Source organism: Ailuropoda melanoleuca, chromosome 12, assembly GCF_002007445.2.
Source record: "Ailuropoda melanoleuca isolate Jingjing chromosome 12, ASM200744v2, whole genome shotgun sequence".
In the NCBI taxonomy this organism is placed as follows: Eukaryota; Metazoa; Chordata; class Mammalia; order Carnivora; family Ursidae; genus Ailuropoda; species Ailuropoda melanoleuca.
In genome coordinates this window covers 58,598,529-58,620,164 of record NC_048229.1, presented here as the reverse complement: position 1 = coordinate 58,620,164, position 21,636 = coordinate 58,598,529, and the positions used below count along the sequence as shown (strand labels likewise).

Here is a 21,636-nt window from a genome sequence, read left to right as displayed (position 1 = left end):
ACAACTCTCCTATATCAGAATGATTAGCCTCATTTTCATCTCCCAAAATAAGACAAAAATACACGCACGCACACATACACAAACACACACCAAGTAAAGCTAAAATTCTAGCAATAAAACTAATTTCAAATCCCTAGGTGTCATAAATATTATCAAAAATATTCACTTTTAGCAATGATACTCCTAAAAGTATTCTAACATTAAACTAAATGTTTTCCTAATTTCATCACGTGGAATTGCTCTCTATCATATCTTTTGAACATTTTCATTTGTAAATCTTTTGAGGGTAGAGTGTGTGTGTATATGGCAGTAATTATCATTTAGCTAAATTGGCAGATCACGTTGGCACAGAGAGTTTGATCAGAATTTACATAGGTTAGTTTTAAGGATATGGTTGTGTGGACCAGATTGTTCCTGGGGTAATGTAGCCAATCACAGACTTATAAGCCAGACGTTTCTGATCACACAGAATATGTCAAATGCTTTAGAATTTAAAAAAAAAAAAAACATTTTCATGCAAAACTCATCACATAAGTTCAGAGAGTCAATGGCATTGATATTTCAAAAATCCCACATTGGCTTCACTTGTGATATTGACATATGCATGCCTTTGGACCTCCGGGAACCTGGAGGTTTACCCTGTGGATTTTGACTGTTTCCAAGGTTTTAATGATTCCTCAGCAGTTCTTATCCTCAGAAAAAAAAAATGCATTGTTTCATCATCTTTCCTCTGCGAGATCAAAATAAAAAAAAAGCAGTTGATTCTTTGTTTTATGATTTTTGCATATCAAAATGAATGACTCATTCTGTGAAGAAATGGTTATGTTGTGTTATCTGTCCACTGCCACTACCTTATCCTCAAGTGAATCTGTTTAGGTATGTTTATCAGAGTTCGTATTTACATAAAGAGATCAGGTTTTTGACTGTTCACATCAGCTTTGGACATATGACTGACTGGTTGATACACATGAAGTTGTTCAAACAGCTCCTGAATTCCTTGCATCTTTTGTGCTAGTCAGAACTCATGTGTGATTCATTACACCATTCCTAGTTCACTTTTAATGGTTCAAGGATCTCATTTTTATATTTAACATTTTCCAAAATTCACATTTGTTATCAACACCAAATAGTGTTTATGTAAGTTCAACACAGATGCACTTTCAATCATCTCTCATAACACCACAAACCACTTAACTCACTTTGAAATCAGAATATTCATTATAAGGTGATCACACACTCATGAAAAATGTCAATAACGGCATTAGCACTAAATTCATAGTTACATCAGTATTTTCAACCATTAATGTCTTCTTTAAAACAGCCTCAGGGAAAGGAATATAGGGGACTCTGAAATGTCTAGTTTGCCTGGAAGGTACGGATTTAAGGCTGAACTCAAAGGGGATCAGCTTCCTGAGAAATGAGGCAGCTGGAGATCATTACTAATAATCAAGGCCAAGGCACTAAAAAACCCAGTGTGTAAAAACCTTCTGGACTGAGAACACCTCTAAAAAGAGGTTTTTAAAACATCGAACAAAATGAAAACCAGTATCAACATAAACACAGAATTCTACTGTGCATGACTAGTCTTTTCCAATGAACTGGACGCATTTAAACAAAGAATCAAATAATAAATACAAATTTTAACAAGGAAAGAAGCACGCCACTTTCCTCTTCTCTAAACGTAGACCTCTGGTACATGATCCATCTGTGCTAAAATTGTCATAGGTTCATTTTGAACGTAGACTTGGAATTCCTATCTGCTTCTCCCACCTTTTCATTATTGTGAAGTGAAAGATGACATTTTCTGGAATTTCTTAAAAGAGTAACAACCACCCATGACAAAAATAGTTCATAGTCCATATTATACAAAAGCCAATGTGAATCGCTTTTCACTAGAATCACTTGAAATTATCCCTCCATTACCTAATTAAATGTTAGTATGGTATTTGCTATTGCTAGTTACTTCTATTTAAAAAAATTTTTCCCAGTAGGTAATTTATCTCAAGTCAAAAGTTTTAAGATATCTTTAGTCTCCAACTCAATCACGGCACGATATAATCATCTACAGATTACTCAACCCTCAGTTTAAAAGGAGGAATAAGAAAAGATTCTTTCCACAGACTCTTCTCTAATGGCCAAGACAGAAATGATGTTATGGATTAAAGATTTCAAAATTAGAAAGCAAAATATGTAATTGACAGTTCATGTGTCTAATAGGATGGTAGGTTTGGGTGAGTAAATATTTATTAAACACAAACTATGCGTCAGGACTTGATGAGATACTGGGGCTTTAGTGGCAAACAACACCCTAAACAACAGTCTTTTTCCCTTCTAGAGTTTTCTCTCTGGCAAACACGTAATAAAATTAGAAATGATAGAATTGCAAGAACAAACCTCAAATCCTCTGGGCAGAAAGGAGGCTGAAGAGCTGAAGGGAAATGGAGCTTTCTTACTGAAAAGACCTCTTAAGATAGGACCCGTTCCACCAGAGCCAGGAAACATCTATCAAGAGCTGAAAAGGAGTCAGCTGGGGATAAACCAGGTTCTCTCTGAAGAGAATGGTAACCTGGCTGGACGGGTGGAAGAACAGGTAACAGCTGTGGAGAAACCAGTATCTTCCTTCATTAAGCTTGAGAACAGCACACTGAGAACCAAACACGAAAGAAAAATAGAGAATTCTAGTGATCAGTGTTGGCCAGAGGGCCTTCCATATCTCTGTTCTACCTCTTGTCCCCTCAATAGGGTCCTTCTAGGATTTTGTTTCAGACGCTAACCCCTTGCTTATGATACATAATTAGGATGATTTCCTCCAGATGGTTCATTGATGCAAAGACTACACTGAAAATGTTGTATTTCCAGGTGTGCATCAAGGTCTCTTATTTAGTCCCAGAGAATATTTTGAAAACTAGCTAGATGACAGACTGCATCGGCTCTTTTCTCCTTCAGGAAGGAGCATCCCCTTTTACTATAAATGAATCCAGTGGCATGTAATCGGAGCTTCATCACCCTTTATAGAAGTTGAGGATTGCTATTTGGCATCAAGTTAATTATGTCTGGGCTAAAAAAAAAAAAAAAAGCGCTCTGGTTTACCCCTTTTAATCCCTTTTGTCACTGACCAGTACTGTAGCAATATGATGCTTGCTTATTCTAGGAATAGTATAGGTCCAAAAAAAAAAAAAAAAAAAAAAAAGAAAGCAAAGAAAGAAGGAAAATAACAACATCCTATATTTCTAGATAACTATCTAGCCAATGCTTGGCATGTAATGAATATTCACGGAATTTTAGAATCGCAGTTCTAATTCATTTCATTCGGCAGTGACAAATATTTCAATAACTAGTTTCTCAGATATTGCCATGGAAACCCTTGTTTTACTCACACACAGTGCAAAAACTAACCTCTTCAAATGAAAAATCATTTATTTATTTGTTCAACAATATTTCTTGTGCATCTACAAGATGCTAAGTATTGTAATATGACCTGGGGAAATAATGTAAAAAGGACAAAAAATATTCTAATGGAACTTAATGAGGAAAAGGGCTTATTTAAAAAAAAAAGAATGAATCTATAATATTTCAGTTTTGAAAACTGGATTGAAGGAAACAGCACAGCTAAATAGAGGGGAATAAAGAAAAAGCAGAGATCTACTTTATATAGTGGTGTCAGAGAAAGTTACTTTTTAAATGGGTATCAGTTGAAATGAAACTGAAAAAAAAAATGGTGAAGGACTAGGCATTCAAGGCCTGGAAGCAAGAGCCTTCTAGCCAGCAGGATAAGCTTGTGCGAAGACTTTGAAGGGAGAAAGACCTTGGTTTGCTTGAAGAATTGAAGACCTCTGTGGCTTAAGTGTAATAAGAAGAATGCACTAAGCAAGACTAAGATTGGACTAAAGGGTCTTATTTTGAATATAATGTACACACACACGCACACATGCAGTTAAGCAGAAAAAACATTTAGAAGGCTGTAATTGCAAAAATAGGGGTAGCTCGTCTAATGTGGTAGCAGGGGAGATGGAGATATGGAATTGTGAAAGCTGTATGCTTACATGAATGACATAATACAGATGTCCAACATACAAACAGTATCACTGCTTCACAGGTGTGGTGTTGCAACCACATTTTACAGATAAGTGGGCTGAGGCTGAAAAAGGGTGAGGGGCTTCCCTAAGGCCATGAAAAGTGGTATAGATGGGTGTCCCACATCCTTGTACTTTCTAGGATCTCACAGTGCTTCCCAAGGAAGCCAACTTGGAGATTCCATTGCCTGTGTGAACCACTTCTTAGAAATAAGATTCTGATCAAGAGCGACCATTTTCCAAAAGGGAAAAAAATCAGGTCCTATGACCAATAAGGACACTTTATCCACAAGCGTTCCACAAAATCTCCAGTGAAAAGAAATAAAGCTTAGGGAGAAAAGTAAAAATAATTATCTGTTGATAAACACCAGCAATGAATGAGTTTGCTACTTTATTTTTAAAATTTCTGTTGGTCTTTTTCTAATAAATGTGAAACAGTGAATCGAAAATATGGCATTTTATAATACTCATGAAACAATAAATTTAGGAGATTTAATTTTAACTTCCCTGCCAGCAGGCATCTTTCAGGATCTATCTGCATACACAAGGGGGAGACAGGATTGATTTTTAAGACAGATGAAATTGATGACCTCAACAAAATACATAAAGTACTATTTTCATTTTGGGGGGTGGAGTAAGGAGATGGTAAATTAGTGGAATGCATAAAATGATACTTGAAAAAATCGTATGTAACAAAACATATTTCAAGACAATCATTAACAGAGGTATGACTTTCAGAGCTCACCTTCAACAGAGGGGAAAGCATAAGTAAAAAATGCAGTGGAAGTGTTTCAAACTAAAACAATCTAAGTATGAGTCACAGCTTTGCCATTTACTAATTTGCGACCTTCAGCCTTAACGTCTATTAAATCCTATTTTAGAAATATCTAGAGCAATATCAAGTGCTTAATAAATAATTGTAGTTATTAGAATATATTTTAACTAGTCTCATAATCTAAAAAGCAAAATATATTTCATTAGCCTTGTTTTGTTATTTTGTTATTGTTACTATATCTACAGGAGTTTGGTTTGCAGCAAAACATTGTAGTCCCTCGATGGGTCAATATAACAGAAGACAATCTAGTTCCCTGTATTGGGATAATTGTTTCTCTGATAATTTCCAAGTATTTTATTTATTAAGGGTGAAGGGAGGGTTTGTACTTTATTCCTCCCCATATGAATTTGTGAGTTATCATTATTTTTTCAAATATACTGGAATCAACTTAGAGGAATACATACAATCTAAGTCTTTTTGTGAAGTCATGTTTGCAGCCGACATATATATCAGCTGAATCTCTTGTGTGATTCCAAATTCCATGTGTTTGATTCTGGCCCCTGACCTAAATGAGATCAATGATCCACAGAGAAAATGGTGTCAGGGATCGTTTAAAAATCTTGGTCTATTTCATACAGATATATTTTCTTTGTTTTATTTCCAACCTACAAGTTTTGAATAAGAATTTAGGATGGAAACAAGGTGGGCACGTGCATATGCTTCTTTCCATTTGTTCTTAGAAGCCATGTTGGTGCGACAGTAAAATTGACACGTGTAGTAAACGGCCTTAGGCCTCAGCTTTGCGCTAGTGACATATATTGGGTCCCCTGCGGTACCTAGAGGAGCTGACATGTTGTTGGAAGGGCAGAGATGCACACGCAGATGACACAGTAACCACCAAGCTATGGAGACACAACGCCTCTGCAGAGAGGTGGAAATCTTCTAGGCCTTTAAGATTCTGATGGAGTTTTGGAGGATAGCATTTCTCAAAGTGAGTGCCTGAGAAAAAACTTGCAGGGTATAGCACATCAATCTATGGTGCAGCGTGTGTGTGGGTGTGTGTGTGTGTGTGGTTTACCTAATGAGACTGTGAAGCACTGAATTAAAAAAGTTCACAACATTTTCTTCAGCTTGTTGTGTTTAACTCTAAGATTCCTTTGCATTTAAAAGTACATATGAATCACGAAAGGGCGGTATGATCTTTGGCATTTAGCAAACGTGGTTGGTTATAAAATCTTTCCAATTTCCTTCAGAGGAAACGATAGAATAGTGGTAAATGGAACCCAGTCAGAAAAATCCTGCTCCAGGAAGTTAAATGACACCACACATGTTCAGCCTAGGAAGCGGTGTTTACGATGTTAAGGAGGCATCAGGAAGTATTCCTGTGAAGTCATACCGTGGAAGATGGAGAGAAGAGATTGAAAGGAACCTGACACTTCTCAGCTATATTTGAAACTGTGGTTTTTACCCTATTAATGAGGTTTTCAAAGCAGAGCAAGTGACGGAATATTTTTTTAATATTAATTCAGAGGTGCACAAAATACACATGAAATATGCAGAATCCAGAAAAAAAAAAAAGAGCACGAGAAACTGGAAAGCCCAAACTTGGTCTAAACACATTCTTCAGGAGCCCTTGCTTTTTATCATTTTATCTCAACTTAGTTTCAGGAATGGAAAGGGCAGTGAAGGAAACAGAGACAGAGAAATGTCAAAAATTCTCCAAATGGGCTTATGAAGGCACAGCCCCCAAATGTCTACCCAGAGGACTGAGGACTTCACTTAGTGTTTAAATGCAACATATCAAATCAAATCTAGAGCCTCCTGTTGTATTTTCCATAGATTGGATTTCTGTGGTATATGCTCTGAACAGCCACCTAATGGTTTTTAAAGACAAAGATGTCCTCATGCAAAAAAAGAAAGGGGGGGGCATGGCAACGGGAAAACACTCTGGGTAGGAAAAGGAAAGACTGAGTAGAGATTCGATTACTATGCAAATTATAAAACAAATATCCAGGAACTATCCATTAAACAGCTACGAACAGTGCTTATATTTGAACTATATTATACAGTTTTGAAATAATGGGGGATAACTAGGTCATCATGTGGATTTTAAAATAATTTCTCAAAACCAGTATTTTCTTTTTTAAACCTATCATCAATATTATGACTTTATTTCTCTTGTGTTTGTAACTTATTCTCAAGGACCCCTCTTTTAGGGGATGGTTCTTAACCTATTTTGTTTTTTTAAAAATTTCATTCAGTTATAGAAATCACTGATAATCTGATAAAAGCTATGGACTTTCCCCTCCTTTATGTGCATATATGAATAATTCCACTCAACTTTACTTTCAAGTTGAGAGGTTTGAACCATATGACAGTCATTCATAGATCATCATTTCCTTTCCCAAGTTGAAAACTCCTGCTCTAAGAAACAAAGCTAGCATTTCAGGAAAGCTAATATTGATAATCAGAAGTAAGCTGGTAATAATGGGTCGAAGAATGGGTAGAAAACCAAAAATGGTGCTGTCCTTCCTACAGTACCTTTGACTCACTCTCATTCAACCCGCTTTCCATCACCTTCCAATTCGCACCACCACAGAAAGACTTGCCAAGAAAAAAGAAGACCAGGTCTTGTCTGAGAAAGTGACAGTGTACTGTGATTGTAGATACCACCTTGGCTATCAATGTTGAGTGTTCCTGGAGCACAGATGTATATTACAGAAATGCTGGAACGCATTCCTAAAACTGCAACTGTCCTCTCACCTTGTCCACACTCACAAGGAACTATGATGTCTAAGTCTTCATTTTGTTGCGCTATGTGTCAGAATGAAAAGGGAAATTTTATCCCAGGAAAGAGCAAGAACAAGAATGGATGAGTGCATCCTTAACTGCTCTCCAAAATACTGAAGGACTAAGCCCCCATTTAACTAACATATCGGTGCAGAATGTATGAATGTCAACAAGATTTTGAGGCAGCCTGATGTATTGGGGCAGGAGAATGCCGGTAGTTTGTTATTAGATATATCTGGGATCAAATGTTATATATCATATCTTTGGTGCACTAGGTTCCAATATGTCTCTTCATACATACTTTTCACAGGTGAGAATTAGTAATGATGCTAAAATATGCTGGCATCATTCATTCATTCATCCATTCATTTATGCAATACATACTAGTTACCACGTGCTGTTCTTACAGCAATCAGGGGGGTAAAAATCATATATAATCATGCCTGCTACCTAAGAACAAGTCAATGAGTAGTATCTATAGAATCTTACAGGGAATTCTAATAGATCCCATGATAATTTTATGGTTGTAAACAGATCAGATCATCGCAAATGTATTTGTTTGTTGGATGCTTACCTTTCAAAAGTTAATAATGACAATGATACTGTTATTGACAGTGGAGTATCACTGTCATTATATATTTTTGAAGTAATGTAAAATAGTCTAAAGTAAACTTTAGTCGTCTCTGCTAATGAACACAATGTAAGGTAGGTTTAGTGTTGATAAACAATGAGTCATTTTAAAAAATAAAATAGAATTAAGATATGGCCCCATAATTCTCAAAAATTTTCTGTTTTTAATTTCATGCCTTAAAATGGTTATTTCATTTCAAATTAGTAATCTCAAGAAATAGAACAGAGTCTGCTCCCACAGAATTCCAAGTATGGCCCAGAAATTCATTTCCTTATCCCAACATTTCAGATACACTTTGTTTTTCTGAAAGTTTTTATATAAACTCAGCTTCCCTTGAAATGAATCCACAATAAATGATCAAACATAAGATTTTTCAACTGCATCCTAATGCTGACAGAAAGGAAAAATGTTTAAACTAAATTTTATATACGTACTACTAAAAATCTGTGACCTCCTCAGAAATTTTTATATCATTTCCATTAAATAGTTTTCCAATGATCAAAAAGTTAACTGACGTCATAATAGCTCACGGGGAAATGTGTGTAATTTTCCTTTGCCATCGATTCAGTGTTACCTATAAAATCTGTTTGTGTGGAGGTGCACTTCCTGACTAAATCTGTTCTTTTTCTTCTATTGTTTAAAACTAAGTGTATTCAGATGTTATTACATAAGTGAAAATTTCAGCCTTTTAGATAGGAGTATCTTAATGCATTTTTTTTAAAGATTTTATTTATTTATTCGACAGAGATAGAGACAGCCAGTGAGAGAGGGAACACAAGCAGGGGGAGGGAGAGGAAGAAGCAGGCTCATAGCAGAGGAGCCTGATGTGGGGCTCGATCCCATAACACCGGGATCACACCCTGAGCCGAAGGCAGACGCTTAACCACTGTGCCACCCAGGCGCCCCCTTAATGCATTTTAATAGCGTAAAGTCCTTCAAGTGATTTACCGGGTGTCCACTTTTAGATAAAATGTCTAGACAGTAGCCATCTGCATTAAGATAAAATGAAGTGTCAAAAATGGTTTAAGCCAAATTCTCAACTTGTTCATGGGATATTTGGAAGTTGATTTAAAGAGTCACCATTTCATCACCCTTTCCCCAACACATCATGCACTGAGCTTGATGCAAGCTTAACAATACAAACTCCCCTGATGAATAATAATGAGGGAGCTGTAAACACCAATCTCCCTTAGCTGAAAACGTTCATCTCAGACTTCAGCAGGCTTCAGAATCACCTAAAAGGCTGTTTACAATGCAGATTTCCAGGCCTCACCCCAAGGCTTTCTAGGTCAGTAGGCTCAAGTTGCATGTCTAACAGAGTTCCTGGCTAACATTGAAGGTGGAAAAAACATATTCATTGCAGGTGTAATGTTTAGACCAAACTTCTGAGATATGGCATGACAGGTAATTACACTCCTTTACTTCAGGTAAGCTAAATTATTGCATCTTTTGTTTCGGTCCTGGTGGCTTAACTAATGAAATAACTCATGTAGTTCCACTTGCCAGCAGGTATGAGTCTTTTTCATGCAGATTACTGAGAAATATCAGGAATGGTATCATTACAGGAGCTCTGTTCACTAAATAGATCATAAGGATGCATTTAGTCATGAATGGTTTTCACCCCAGGATATCAAGAAGCTCTATTTTCACTTGCCCTTCTTCACTTGTGCTCACGCACTTCAAGAGTTACTTTCTGGACTGGTGCACATGGACAAAGAAGTCCTTTTGAAACAAAATTGGATTAAGGGAGCAGGGAATGTTCCAGATGCTCACTAATAACTACCCCCCCCAACCACCCCCATTCTTTATAACTGCCTCAAAGAAGGTTCCTGTCAAATTCTTCTCTTAAATATCTGGACATGTAGGCTAGCCATAAAAGAGTTATTTGTGTTTTCCCAGCTTCTCCCCTTGGGTTTCCATTCTTTTGTTTTTATAAAACTAGAAGCCCAGGGCATCTCTCTGCACTTAAATGTCAAGGCAAAGATGCTAGGTGTTCAGATATAGTAAATATAATTATATTGCCATCTAATCTGATGAGGTTAGGGAATTGTTTGGGTAACAAAAGCCGGTATGCTTCTCATGGGGCTATGTCATGAATAAACTGCAGTGACACTGATAAAATAACAACAACAATAATAAGGACAATAATAATATTAAGATCACTCATTGAACATTTACTAGGAACCAGATGCTAAGGGATTGACATGAATTTATGTCAGTAGTCAAAACAGCCCTATGAGAAAGGTACTTTTTATTCGCAATTTTAGAAATACATGAAAACTGAGTTTCAGAAAGACTAAAGTAACTCCCTCAGTATCATGCAATGAGAAAAGGGTAAAATTATGCGTTCTATCAAGGCTCCTCAATTTCAGAGTCCATCACTTTGATGACTACCTCACTATCTTAATCATGTTATATTTTGCACTATTTTCTTGTTATATTGTTATTCAAGCTAAGCATGACAATAGACATTTTACAAGGTCCTTAACAAAAGTAAAATACCTACCAGGTAAGACTATGTCCCAATTTAAAAATGGAGAAATAGAAGTTGAGAGAAGTTATATCCTTTATGTCTCAACTTTAATGCACTGCTCATCAAACAGTATGTGCTCAATACAAGGCGAAAGTCACAGCTGCTCAATGTTGCGGTTCTCACAATTGTTTAGGTGATAAGTTACAAGGCAAAGATGCCCTTTTCTCAAACAGAAATGATCCTTTTTTTTTATCTTTAATGAAATTGGTAAAGTTGAATGGGACCATTTGTTCAAACAGTCCTAATGTATTAGGCATCATCATTACATTCTCTAAATTCCACAAACCTGAGAGCATTTCCCTGTTAATTCTGTTTTATGGTGTATCTGATATCACCTTGATTGTCATGCTTTTGCAGGCATTTTTTTGGTAAAAATTATGTTGTAGTTATTTACAATAGTAGTATAAACTATAATTTTTACTACATTAACTGTTGTCCAGTGTTTCATATTAAATGATTAATATCACAGAATCATAAATATGAATTATTAAGCTGATTCTCTGACATCCCAAGAAACAACTTAGCACTAAGTTAATGCAGCTTTGCAAATGAATTAAGCACATTCAGCCGGCACCGATTCCAAGTATGTGTACGTATCCAAACAGTTCTCTGCACAGTGGTAATTCTCCTAATCCCTATAATTTATTCATCTCAGGATACACTCCAAAGCATTGTTTGCATGTGTTATCCACTCGCTTTAAAAACAGTATTCATTATTGGGAGGGAACAGAGACAACTCTTCAGAAAGGTTTGTTGCAGTGATGTTTGTGCCGAGGAACATTCTATTTGGCAAACATTTGTAGCCTGATGAGTAAAATAAAAAAGGAGTTTCCAGGGTTCAAGATTTAAGTTCTTTACTTCCAAGATCCTCCCAGGAGCCACACTACAATCACTGTAACAATTCCAAATCTATTTTAGATGCCCATATAGACTCAAATTGGAAAGAAACCTGTAATTACCCAATGGAATTTTCAAATACCCTTAAATTTGCTATTTTGAGCCACAAACACCAAGGGGACACAAAGGTAATGACCTTAATTTTCATCAGTTTATCAAAGCTGAGGTTTTAATGCGATCAATATTTCTCCTTGTTCTTGGCACAAACCATCCACAACAATTCAGAAAACTGAAAAAAAATTTCTTGGACCAAAGTATTAGTCCACTAAAGAGATGTCACTCAGCTTTTAAAGGCAGTATAAGCCCTCTGATGTCATCAGAAATGCTGACGTCGAGTTTTATGTTACAGGTCATTCAAACAGTGAGTGCCATGGACAAAGATGATCCCAAAAATGGACATTATTTCTTATACAGTCTTCTTCCAGAAATGGTCAACAATCCGAATTTTACCATCAAGAAAAATGAAGGTAAATATATTAGCCCTGTGAAACAGGGTAGAACATAAATTGGAAAATAGGATGTGATTTCACAATTTGACTGAAAATATCAATAAATAATTTTTATTCACCCACGAGCAGTTGAAACTTAGCTTATCAGCATAACGGCTCAGTAATTACATCACTTCCTCTTTCCAATATTGAAACAATAGATAAGAAAATTGTTAATGTGAAAGTTAATTTTATCCTAGGGAATACCTCAATCACCTTACTTTGAAAACTGAAGAGTAAGATTTAACCCCTGGGAAAGTTCCAGGAATTTTGAGATACCGAGATATCTGTTAGAGAAGGAACTGGCTTATACTTCACAGTTGTTAAGTTTTAATTGAATGTTTACCAAGTCTTTAGGGAAAGCCTATCCTAATTTTGCCTGGTTTGTGGGTACACATTAGAGGTATTTGTTTTAAGCCTGACCCAACTTTGATAATAGCAATTAGATCAGGGAATCCTTCTTGAAGGACACTCCTTATCAGTATTATTTTGGAGCTAATATAAACTGATTTTACTGTAAGTCTTTCACTCACGGAGAACATTTAATCCATTTCATTACTTATGGAGAACCAAGTTTGGATTAACTGTTTCCCCTAACTATTATATATTACATGTGAAGGTCATAGTTTTGTTTTTTTTTTAAGTCCATCTCATCTGTACATTTTTGTTTCCTAAGCTGTTGTATATTCAACAAGCATTTTTCACTGTTTATTTTGGCCCAGGTATATTTAAGTCTTAGTTTCAGCTGTTTTTGCATGATTAGCAAAATAAATGCATTGTCTTAAGCCGTCTCCCAGCTTTACTATAGGTGTTTGCTTGGATTTCTGAATGGTCTCTATAAAAGCTATACTCAATTAGAAGAGTAAAATTTGCTTCATGACGCTTGTTTGGGTTATTTGCAATGTTCTGTTTCAAGGAGGTAGTGAATTTTGCTAACATTTCCTTCATGAAATAAAATAACATTTAACAGCTCTTGTTAGATATATTATGGCCTTACCTTTCAACATAATGCTACTTAGTTCTTCGGGGACTCTCTGATAAATGTGAAGGCATCACCAAAAATGAAATGACAAAATCATTATACAGACGCTACTCATTTAGCTGGCTTCCACTATTACAAACACTAAAGAGACAAAATCCTGTTCTTTCGTCTCAATAATGGAATACTCCTTTGTTAGCCTCCCCTAATTAGGAACTGTAATCCAAGTACATTGTCTTTGTTTTTTGGTTAACAACATTTCTTTTTTATGGAAGTCACATGAATATGTCTAAGATGAAAGCCAACTCAGAAAGCCGAAACTGAGCCACAAGTCTGTGCATAAGTGTGGGCCATGCTCGCTGTGATTGTGAGCTAAGAGGTATCAGTCATTATTTTTGTATATGAAATGCCCTACATTTAAAAATTCTCTGCGAAGAAATGTTTTCCCATTCCAAAGGTTCTGAGCTTCTTGGCATTTTCTGTGCATGCAATTTCAAGATATGCCTATAATAGAAGTATAGCCCATCAAAGGCACTACATAAACATGTGTTGAGTGAATGAGTTTTTTTGGGTGCCAGGGAAAGTGTAGTTTTGTACCATATTTGTTATGCCCTAAACCTATGAAAGGGGAGATTTTAGTCTGACGGTGAATGAATTTCATGTGTTTTCTCTAAATTTTAGAATCAATAGAAAGTAGAAGTTTATACACTTAGATAACCTCTTTTTACTCTATCACACATTTCAGTAAGCCCTTCAATAGAATATTTAAAAGACTATGTGTTATCTGTTTTATTTTGAAACTAGAAAATGGAAGTTACACTTTTTATTTATGTCACAGGTTTGTGTGTGTGTGAAATAAATGAAAAAAGATGCCAAGTGTTGCAAATATTTTGTGGAAAGCACATTCTCTGGGCCACAATTGTTTACTTTAAATTGTGTGTTTATTTTGCCAAGAGTGACCACATAATTTATTATTCCAACTGAGACATTTTTTAAATTGAAAGGGCTTGCTATTTATATATGTTCCTGGAAAACTATAAACCAGGACTGTCTTGTGGAAACCAGGACATATGTTCACTGTGATTCTGGATTTAGGATCCAAACATTCAACATGTCCATAGAGTAAATCATGAGCCCAGTGGTCTTTTGAATAGATATGTATAATTTATACTCCTATCTTCCTTTTCCTAGATCAGAAACTCATGAGTTTTGCTCTTTAGACCTCAGCCTTTTTGGCATCCGGATAGTTACTATAAAAATAGGGGAAAAAACAGTCCTTTTGTATGTAGAAACAATCAAAGTAATGGGGAAAAGTTGTCATATTTAAAATGGTGGAGGTGTATAGAAATGAATGAATTCATTCAATAAATGAATATTGTGTTAGCCTACTACTCATTCCCTATTAATGATAACAGAATACAAAAACAAAAAAGTCCAAATACTAGACATTATTTATTTTAAAACTATGGTATATTTTATGTTTGAAAGATGGAGAGAATGGTATAATCATATTTAGAATTGCTTTTTTCTACATAAGATGGACTTTAAAATGGGCATTAGCTGATGTTTCTCCACTGACAGTGTCATGATTTACTAGTTCCAAGGTTAAGATTTTGAGAAAGCCAATATATCCAATATATTCAGGTGGACGATCCCCTGTTTAATAGATCCTTATAGGAGATGGTTTTAGTATTTGGCATTTTCTGAGGAACTTATAGCTGCATCTTTCAACTTGAAGTTACTGTGATCTTTTTCATCCCTCATATAGATTGGTCTTTTTGCAATTTTCAGCAGACTAATTCATAATCAAAGACAAAATGAGATAGAAATTAGCTGTCTCTTATCTCCTATACAGTTGAGTGATTTCACAAATAATTCTTTCTGAATATATGAGATTCACACTTCGTCCAGATTAGGAAAGCAACCTTCAATACTGATGAAGGTGAAAACAAAGGTCAGAAATATGATGAGTCATTTATATCATATATATACATCAATCATAGCACCTTGAATCTTCTCAATTATATGGCCCAGTCATTTGTTTCTCCACCTTCCCGTTGGATGAATTTAGAAGCAAGAGTTTTGCTGACCACATTTCATATTGGCTTCCATTCTAACATGTGAAAATGGAAGATACTCAACAATTAAATATAACGAGACAGGGAAGATAAATGGACCTTTTACAGATACAGAACTATCTTGCTTGCAGAAAATTTCAGGTCTGTCAGAAACATGATCTTGTCCAGCGTGTCCATTGTAGCCAAGAGATATGATTGGAATTGCCAAAGAGCAGTCTGGTCAAGTGGGAGTCTTCATGTTTTATGCCAAATTATTTGAATCGTGTGTAGAGAAACGTGAAAAACATAAACCTCTGTTCCCTAGAGAGGACATTACGGAAAGGAAACAAGTAGACGGTAAATTTGGCCTTAATTACAGTGTGGTTAGGCTTAAGAAAAGACAGAAGGGAACCAGGGTACCTGATGACACATATTTTTTTCCCTCCTTGATATCTCCTTTTTGACCAAAATCCTCTTGATAAGAACCTAACTCTACAGGTATAATCGTGACAATTAATTTGGATAAGTCAATGCTGACTAGAGCTTTGAAATAAAGGTGCCTTGGGTTATCTCAATGTCCATAACATGCTTACCTATTTAGAATATAATTCTTGCTTTGTTTTGTGAGGTTTCTATCTCAACTGACTGGCCAATTTCAAGCTGTGTGTTTTATGTCTTTTTATCCTCTAGAAGCATCCCTTGTAAGAACACAGACTATAGGCCAATTATTTTAAGCCCTAGTTGCCTTATCTGTACTATCAGGATAACAATACCTATTCACCCCACAAGTGTGCTGTGATAGATATGTGTAACCTATGTGCTAGACACCTCTTAGCACAATATCTGCCACATAAAAAAACATTCATCAATAAATGGGACAAAATCCTCATTAGGTTAATCTATTAATTTCTAAATTCTCATGCTATGTTCCATCTCCTCTGGCTTATCATTCTCAACCAGGTCTCTTTGCAGATTGAACTCTTGTTCATTTTTGAATGTGTACAGTAGTTGTGAAAGTGGCCTCATTGGTAGCTTTGAAAACCTTCATCCTTACTAGAATGCATTGCAAGAAATCTGCTTAGTAATGTGTTGCGATCTTAGGAGCATTATAATAGAAAGATATAAGGAGGAAAAAAAAGGAGGAAGAGGGTAAGGTGGAGAAAACTGAAAATATTTACCAGTCATGGAAATAGCTGCAGGATTCTTGGATCTGTTTTTGAATAGACAGTCTTTCTTTTCTTTCTCCTTTGCCAAAATGAAACTCAGCTTTCTCCATACAGTAGCTGACCCCAACTTCCAACTCAGGGGGATTACTTTCCATTCTGGCATATCAAGTTGTTTCAAACATCCACAGCCTCCTAACACATATACACTGTGGAATTGTGTTGCATGGGCTGGAAGACTAAAGGCAATCTTCCTTTGCTCTTTTGAAGAATGTCAGCTTATCTCACATTACTCTTGCCACAAAACTGAAATTTGCTGCCTAAAGGTGGAAGTGAATTTCCCTGATCCCAGGCCAGCCAGAGCTGGCCCTCTATCCTCCACCTTTACTCAGGCAGAATCTGCACGCCTGCCTCTGCTGTACTGAGGATGTAGGTGTTGAGGCAGACAGAGCCCCTCTCTCATCCTCCTTAAGCCAACTGTGCCCCATCTAGGCAGAACTGCACTTGAAAGGTCTTCCTGATGACCCACAGAGCAAAGAGGTCCACTTTGTAAGTCAGCTGTCCTCTTTCCGGCCCCCTCACACATCCTTGAGTTCTTCCATTACATCAGGCTGCTTTGAAGCTAAACACAGGACTTTCCAAAATAACATCTTTCCTCAAGTGGCCTTTACAGAAGCCTCCATCCCTCAGGCACAGCCGAGCCATTACTGTTGGGTTTCCCAGGCAACCATACCTAAGCAACAAGTGAAAACCGTGTGCTTGTAGGAGTGTGATACCTACGTGTGTATGTTTGCAATATGATGACCCTGTCTGCTCTGCTCACACAGACAACTTTTCCACAGCACCACACAGCGCCAAACACTGACTTGAGATCTTTTCCAAATAAGGCATCAGCTCTGACCCATATGAAGCATGGCACTTTTCGTCAATGTTGAATCATAAAAGGTAGAACTCAATTTGCATGAAGCAGGAGGTCCAACTGGGATCCCAAATATGCAGAACAGCATTATGCATCCGTGATCCAAAAGGATTCTGCCTCAGTAATTCATAATTTATTGTTTATGCTTCCAGCAATGTTCCGTTGATAAAAAGCCATTTATGTTTCATTTTGTCGTCTAAATTGTAATTAAGGATGATGTGCAAGCTAAGAAAAATAGATAACAGATCTGTACTTCCACTCTCCAAGTTGCATACGATTGTAGAGTTGGTTCAGAAAACTAGATTTTCTTTGCTTGAGTAGTTTCAATAAAACTGTTGTTATTTTGTATAGTCTCCATATCTTTTTGGATTGTTTGTTTTCTTTCCTTTTTTTTAAATGATAATACAAGAATGCTTTCAGAAGTTAAGAATTTCCTTTGCAAATATTGAAAATCCTAAAATTATTGCTCTATTCAGACATAGCACTGCTCTTAGTATTTATTTTTTAGTGTATATTGTGGGAGATAATTTAATTCTGAGATCACTGACTACCAGGGATATCATTTGGCTACATGGCATAGACATATGTATGGTTGTCCATCTGCTATTCAAAGTTATAAATTGATTCAGAGCTTTCCAGTCAATTTGCTAACTCATTTCTGGTCTGCACAGAGCATTTTAATTATGAAGATTTTTGAAAGAGAAAAACCAAGAGATAAACTGGTACATGCTTAGTTACCTTAAAGTTATCTTAGTTATCATAAAGATGCCTTAGGACATAGAATCTTTTCATTGAGAATTTGCTTCCTGAGACTTTTGTTTCAGAAGAGAAAAATAGAAAAAATAAAGGGATCAATCGAACACCAGGAAGAGGAGAATTACTCAATGTTTTTTATTTATCAGATCTTGTTTGGACCACTTTCTTGTTTGTGCCATTAAAAAATAATGTTATTTACTGATATAGAATCTATTTGCAAGCATAAAAATAGGTTTTGGGATTTTGTGGGCGCCAGATAAACATGACTGTCCTCTTGGTAAGCACAAGCAAATATTAAAATTGAATGTGGAAACAAAATGAGCTGTCAGTCCATGCAAATTCTCCTTTTCTAAAAAAGTACTAAATGTAGTCGACAATCATTTTATCTCCTTTCAGTACAGAAGTTTGAATTAATTTTGAGCACTTTGTAGACACAACATTAGGCATACGTGACATTCTATCTCGGGATGTGACCTGAATAACACATATCATGTGCTTTGGATTCGTTGGTTTATTAAAGTGGGTAGAGAGAGCAGAGAAGGAATTTGGAAACAGTAAAGGGGACACTGCCATAGATAAACATCTTAGAAGTTGACTTGGGATGAATTAGAACGAACAGCGAAAGAGAGACGCCATGGAATACAGAGCAGCACAAGCTTCATGGTTACGAGTATTTAACTTTGAATCCTAGTTCCTTTGATTATGATGTGTGAGAACTTTCACAAATAACTGAATAATCTTGAACATTTATCTATAAAATGGAGAGAATAATTAACCACATATTGGTTTGAATAAGAAAATACTAATTTAAGTAAAAAACAAAAAACAATACAAATGTGCTAAGTTCAGTGTCTGGTAAATTGAAGGTACTCAATAAATACTCGTTTCCTTTCTCTCCTTGTCTTCTACAGTTTTCCTGAATCTCTCTCATCCCACTGCAACAAACCCACACGCACACACCCAATGCAAGCAAAAATATAAATAAGGAAACTAAAATAAGGCATTTGGGTGGCAACTAATGCTATCCTATTTAACTGCCTCTTATCTGAATGACTAGTGGTTGAACATGTCTATAAACATTGGCCATGAGTAAAGCAAAGGGAGAGGAGACATGGTGAAAAGAATATTCGGGGAACTGAAGTTGTTCTTTGAATACAATCCTCATTACCATTACATAATCAATGGACACAAACAAAGAGGACTTAAAAACTCTAGGTCTCCATAGGGCTGGGTTTTCTATCTCTAGCTCCAACTGCACACAACTCTTTATATATGGTAAAATGGAACATTTGGGAGTTGATAGAATGATAGGATTTTTGACCTAGGAGCACCTACGTAAAACAACAACAGCAACAACAACAACAACAAACCAGATTGTGAAGATCTTAAATGCTAACTATGGAACATCAAATGTATTTTTAAAAAATCGATGGTGTACTTTAAAAAAGGCAATGATGCAGGGTGCTCTCTCCCCAATATTATTATCCATCACTCTCTCCCTTCTACCTTGTTCTCATCTTCTGTATTCCTTATACATCCTTTGAGTTGAACACATAAAACTGATGATGCTTTTAAAATCCACTCTCCTTTCCTTTTATCTAGAATACACATCTACTGCTCCCTCCATTTTCTGTCTAGCTCATTTCCAATCATTCTAAGAACGCAGGTTCCCCTCATCTGTGAGCAGAGCAAGGGAATGTTTAGTTGCTATGAAGTTTGCTTTGCTTTGCTTTTCTCTACCGGACAGTGGGGTAACTGCTAAGGCAGACACCGAGTCAAGGAATGTCTTCCCCATTATCCTCTAGAAGTTATGCATAACAGAGTATATCCTTATTCACTCATTCATTCACTACCTATTTATTGAGTGCCTACCATGTGCTAGGCACTACCTTGGAATTGCAAACAAAGCAGTGAATAAAATAGACACTGCTTTTGTGCTCCTGTACAGTGTATTTTTGTTCTCACAACTCAGTCTTATACTAATTTGAATTCACAGAAAGGAAGGCTATAATTTAACATGGATTTTTGTCATATAGTGGAGAAATTCACAAGCTAGCCTACAAAATACTATGATTTGGGGAGGAATGATCACACACATTCTAACTTCTATACCGTCATAAACAAAGTTCTTTCTTAGACCTTACCCAACTTGTAAAACTGGCCTCACATAAAAAAGAGTCTTCATCTCTACAAAGCAATGGGCTGATAAGAGTGGCGATACACATCCATAGTCATGGGTAGCTAATTCTCCCTGTGAGTTTCAGACTGGTGTCCTCACAATGCCTGCGCTCAGACAAGTTGAACCATGCTACTCAATGTGCTTCTGGCAGGTGTCAGATCACGATGGTGAGTTCTTTCCAAATTCAAGGTGCTCCATAGGCATCACTGTAATTTGTACAGCAACACTGCCAGTGAACCGGGACTAATGATTCTATTTTTGTAGGTTTATTAGAATCCGTTACAGTTTTGATCCAAGCTTTGTTATATATTGTTTATGTCTTTTCCAGTTCCCATGCATCATTGGTTCAAATACTTGTCAGTGACCTGGCTTTAGCTAACTTTCAGTGTTTAATGTTTACTCAGGGCCCCTGGCAACTAGAAGATGGTATTGTGCTGATTTTTGGACATGGCATTGGGTTCATTTTTGATCTGTTCCCTAAAGTGCCACCAGAATGAATGTACTATGCACTTCATAGAGAAATATAGTAACTGTTGTCCCTGGACCTTTCTGGGTCACCCATTGCCTTTGCTTTCATCCTGCTAGATTGCTTACTAAAATTTCCTCCCTCTATTGCTTGAGTATATTATTCTCAGCCTTTTGATGGCTGCTTATCTTCGGGCGGTCTGAGAAAAAAGTGCTGTTGGACGTGGTATGCTGAGCACAATCATCCTTCTCTGAGTTTCATGCTTTCACTTGGCCAGACCGCCATTGCTAGTTCCATCAAGGTCACACTGTGATTTACTTCTCTGTGGACTTCAGTTTCTTCTCCCACAAAATGAATGGCTTAGTGTTGGGGAGCTAAGGATTCATCTATTCTAATATACTGTGTGTACAAACATGTGGTATTTGGAGAAATATCACAAACTTTGAAATCAGACAAGTTCCACAACCACCAATTAATGGAGATGTGACTTTGGACAGAGCTTTTAACTTTCTGTAACAGACTATTTGATAATGTTAAAATGAAATTGCTGTGATGAACAAATGAAAGAATATAGGATAAATGCCAAGGGCAGTACTTGGAACTTAGGTGATATTTTATGTACCTTGTCTTCTTTATCAACCTTCAAAAGGAATAATGCATACGGAAGTCATCTTTACACCAGAAATTATCGTACCAAATCTCATCCATATTAAAATACTAAGTAGTATTATTAAAAGATATGTTTCTACAATATTGCAAGTTCTCTTTCTCAGTATTTTTGGGCACAATTCTGGACATATTAAAGAATTAAGTCACTCCCATACATCAAAAGAACTCAATAAACGTATGACACATAGTTCTAGTAGCTCAGAATTTGGTAGCCTTGCTTATCTTCTAAGGCTGGAGACAAGAAATACAAGAGTTTTATGA

General features: G+C 36.3%; 1 protein-coding gene across 6 annotated transcripts in view; it reads left to right on the top strand.

Annotated features, from left to right (window-relative positions):
- Window positions 1-21,636, top strand: part of CDH8 (cadherin 8) — a 387,090-nt gene that overhangs the window by 312,646 nt on the left and 52,808 nt on the right. For 5 of the 6 annotated variants that reach the window (XM_034638674.1, XM_034638672.1, XM_034638675.1 and 2 more), the window contains one exon: window positions 12,049-12,166. In XM_034638674.1, the coding sequence (XP_034494565.1) occupies window positions 12,049-12,166 (118 nt within the window). Of the gene's footprint in view, window positions 1-2,341; window positions 2,591-12,048; window positions 12,167-21,636 lie in introns of those variants that run through there. The other variant, XM_034638677.1, reaches the window with a different exon arrangement.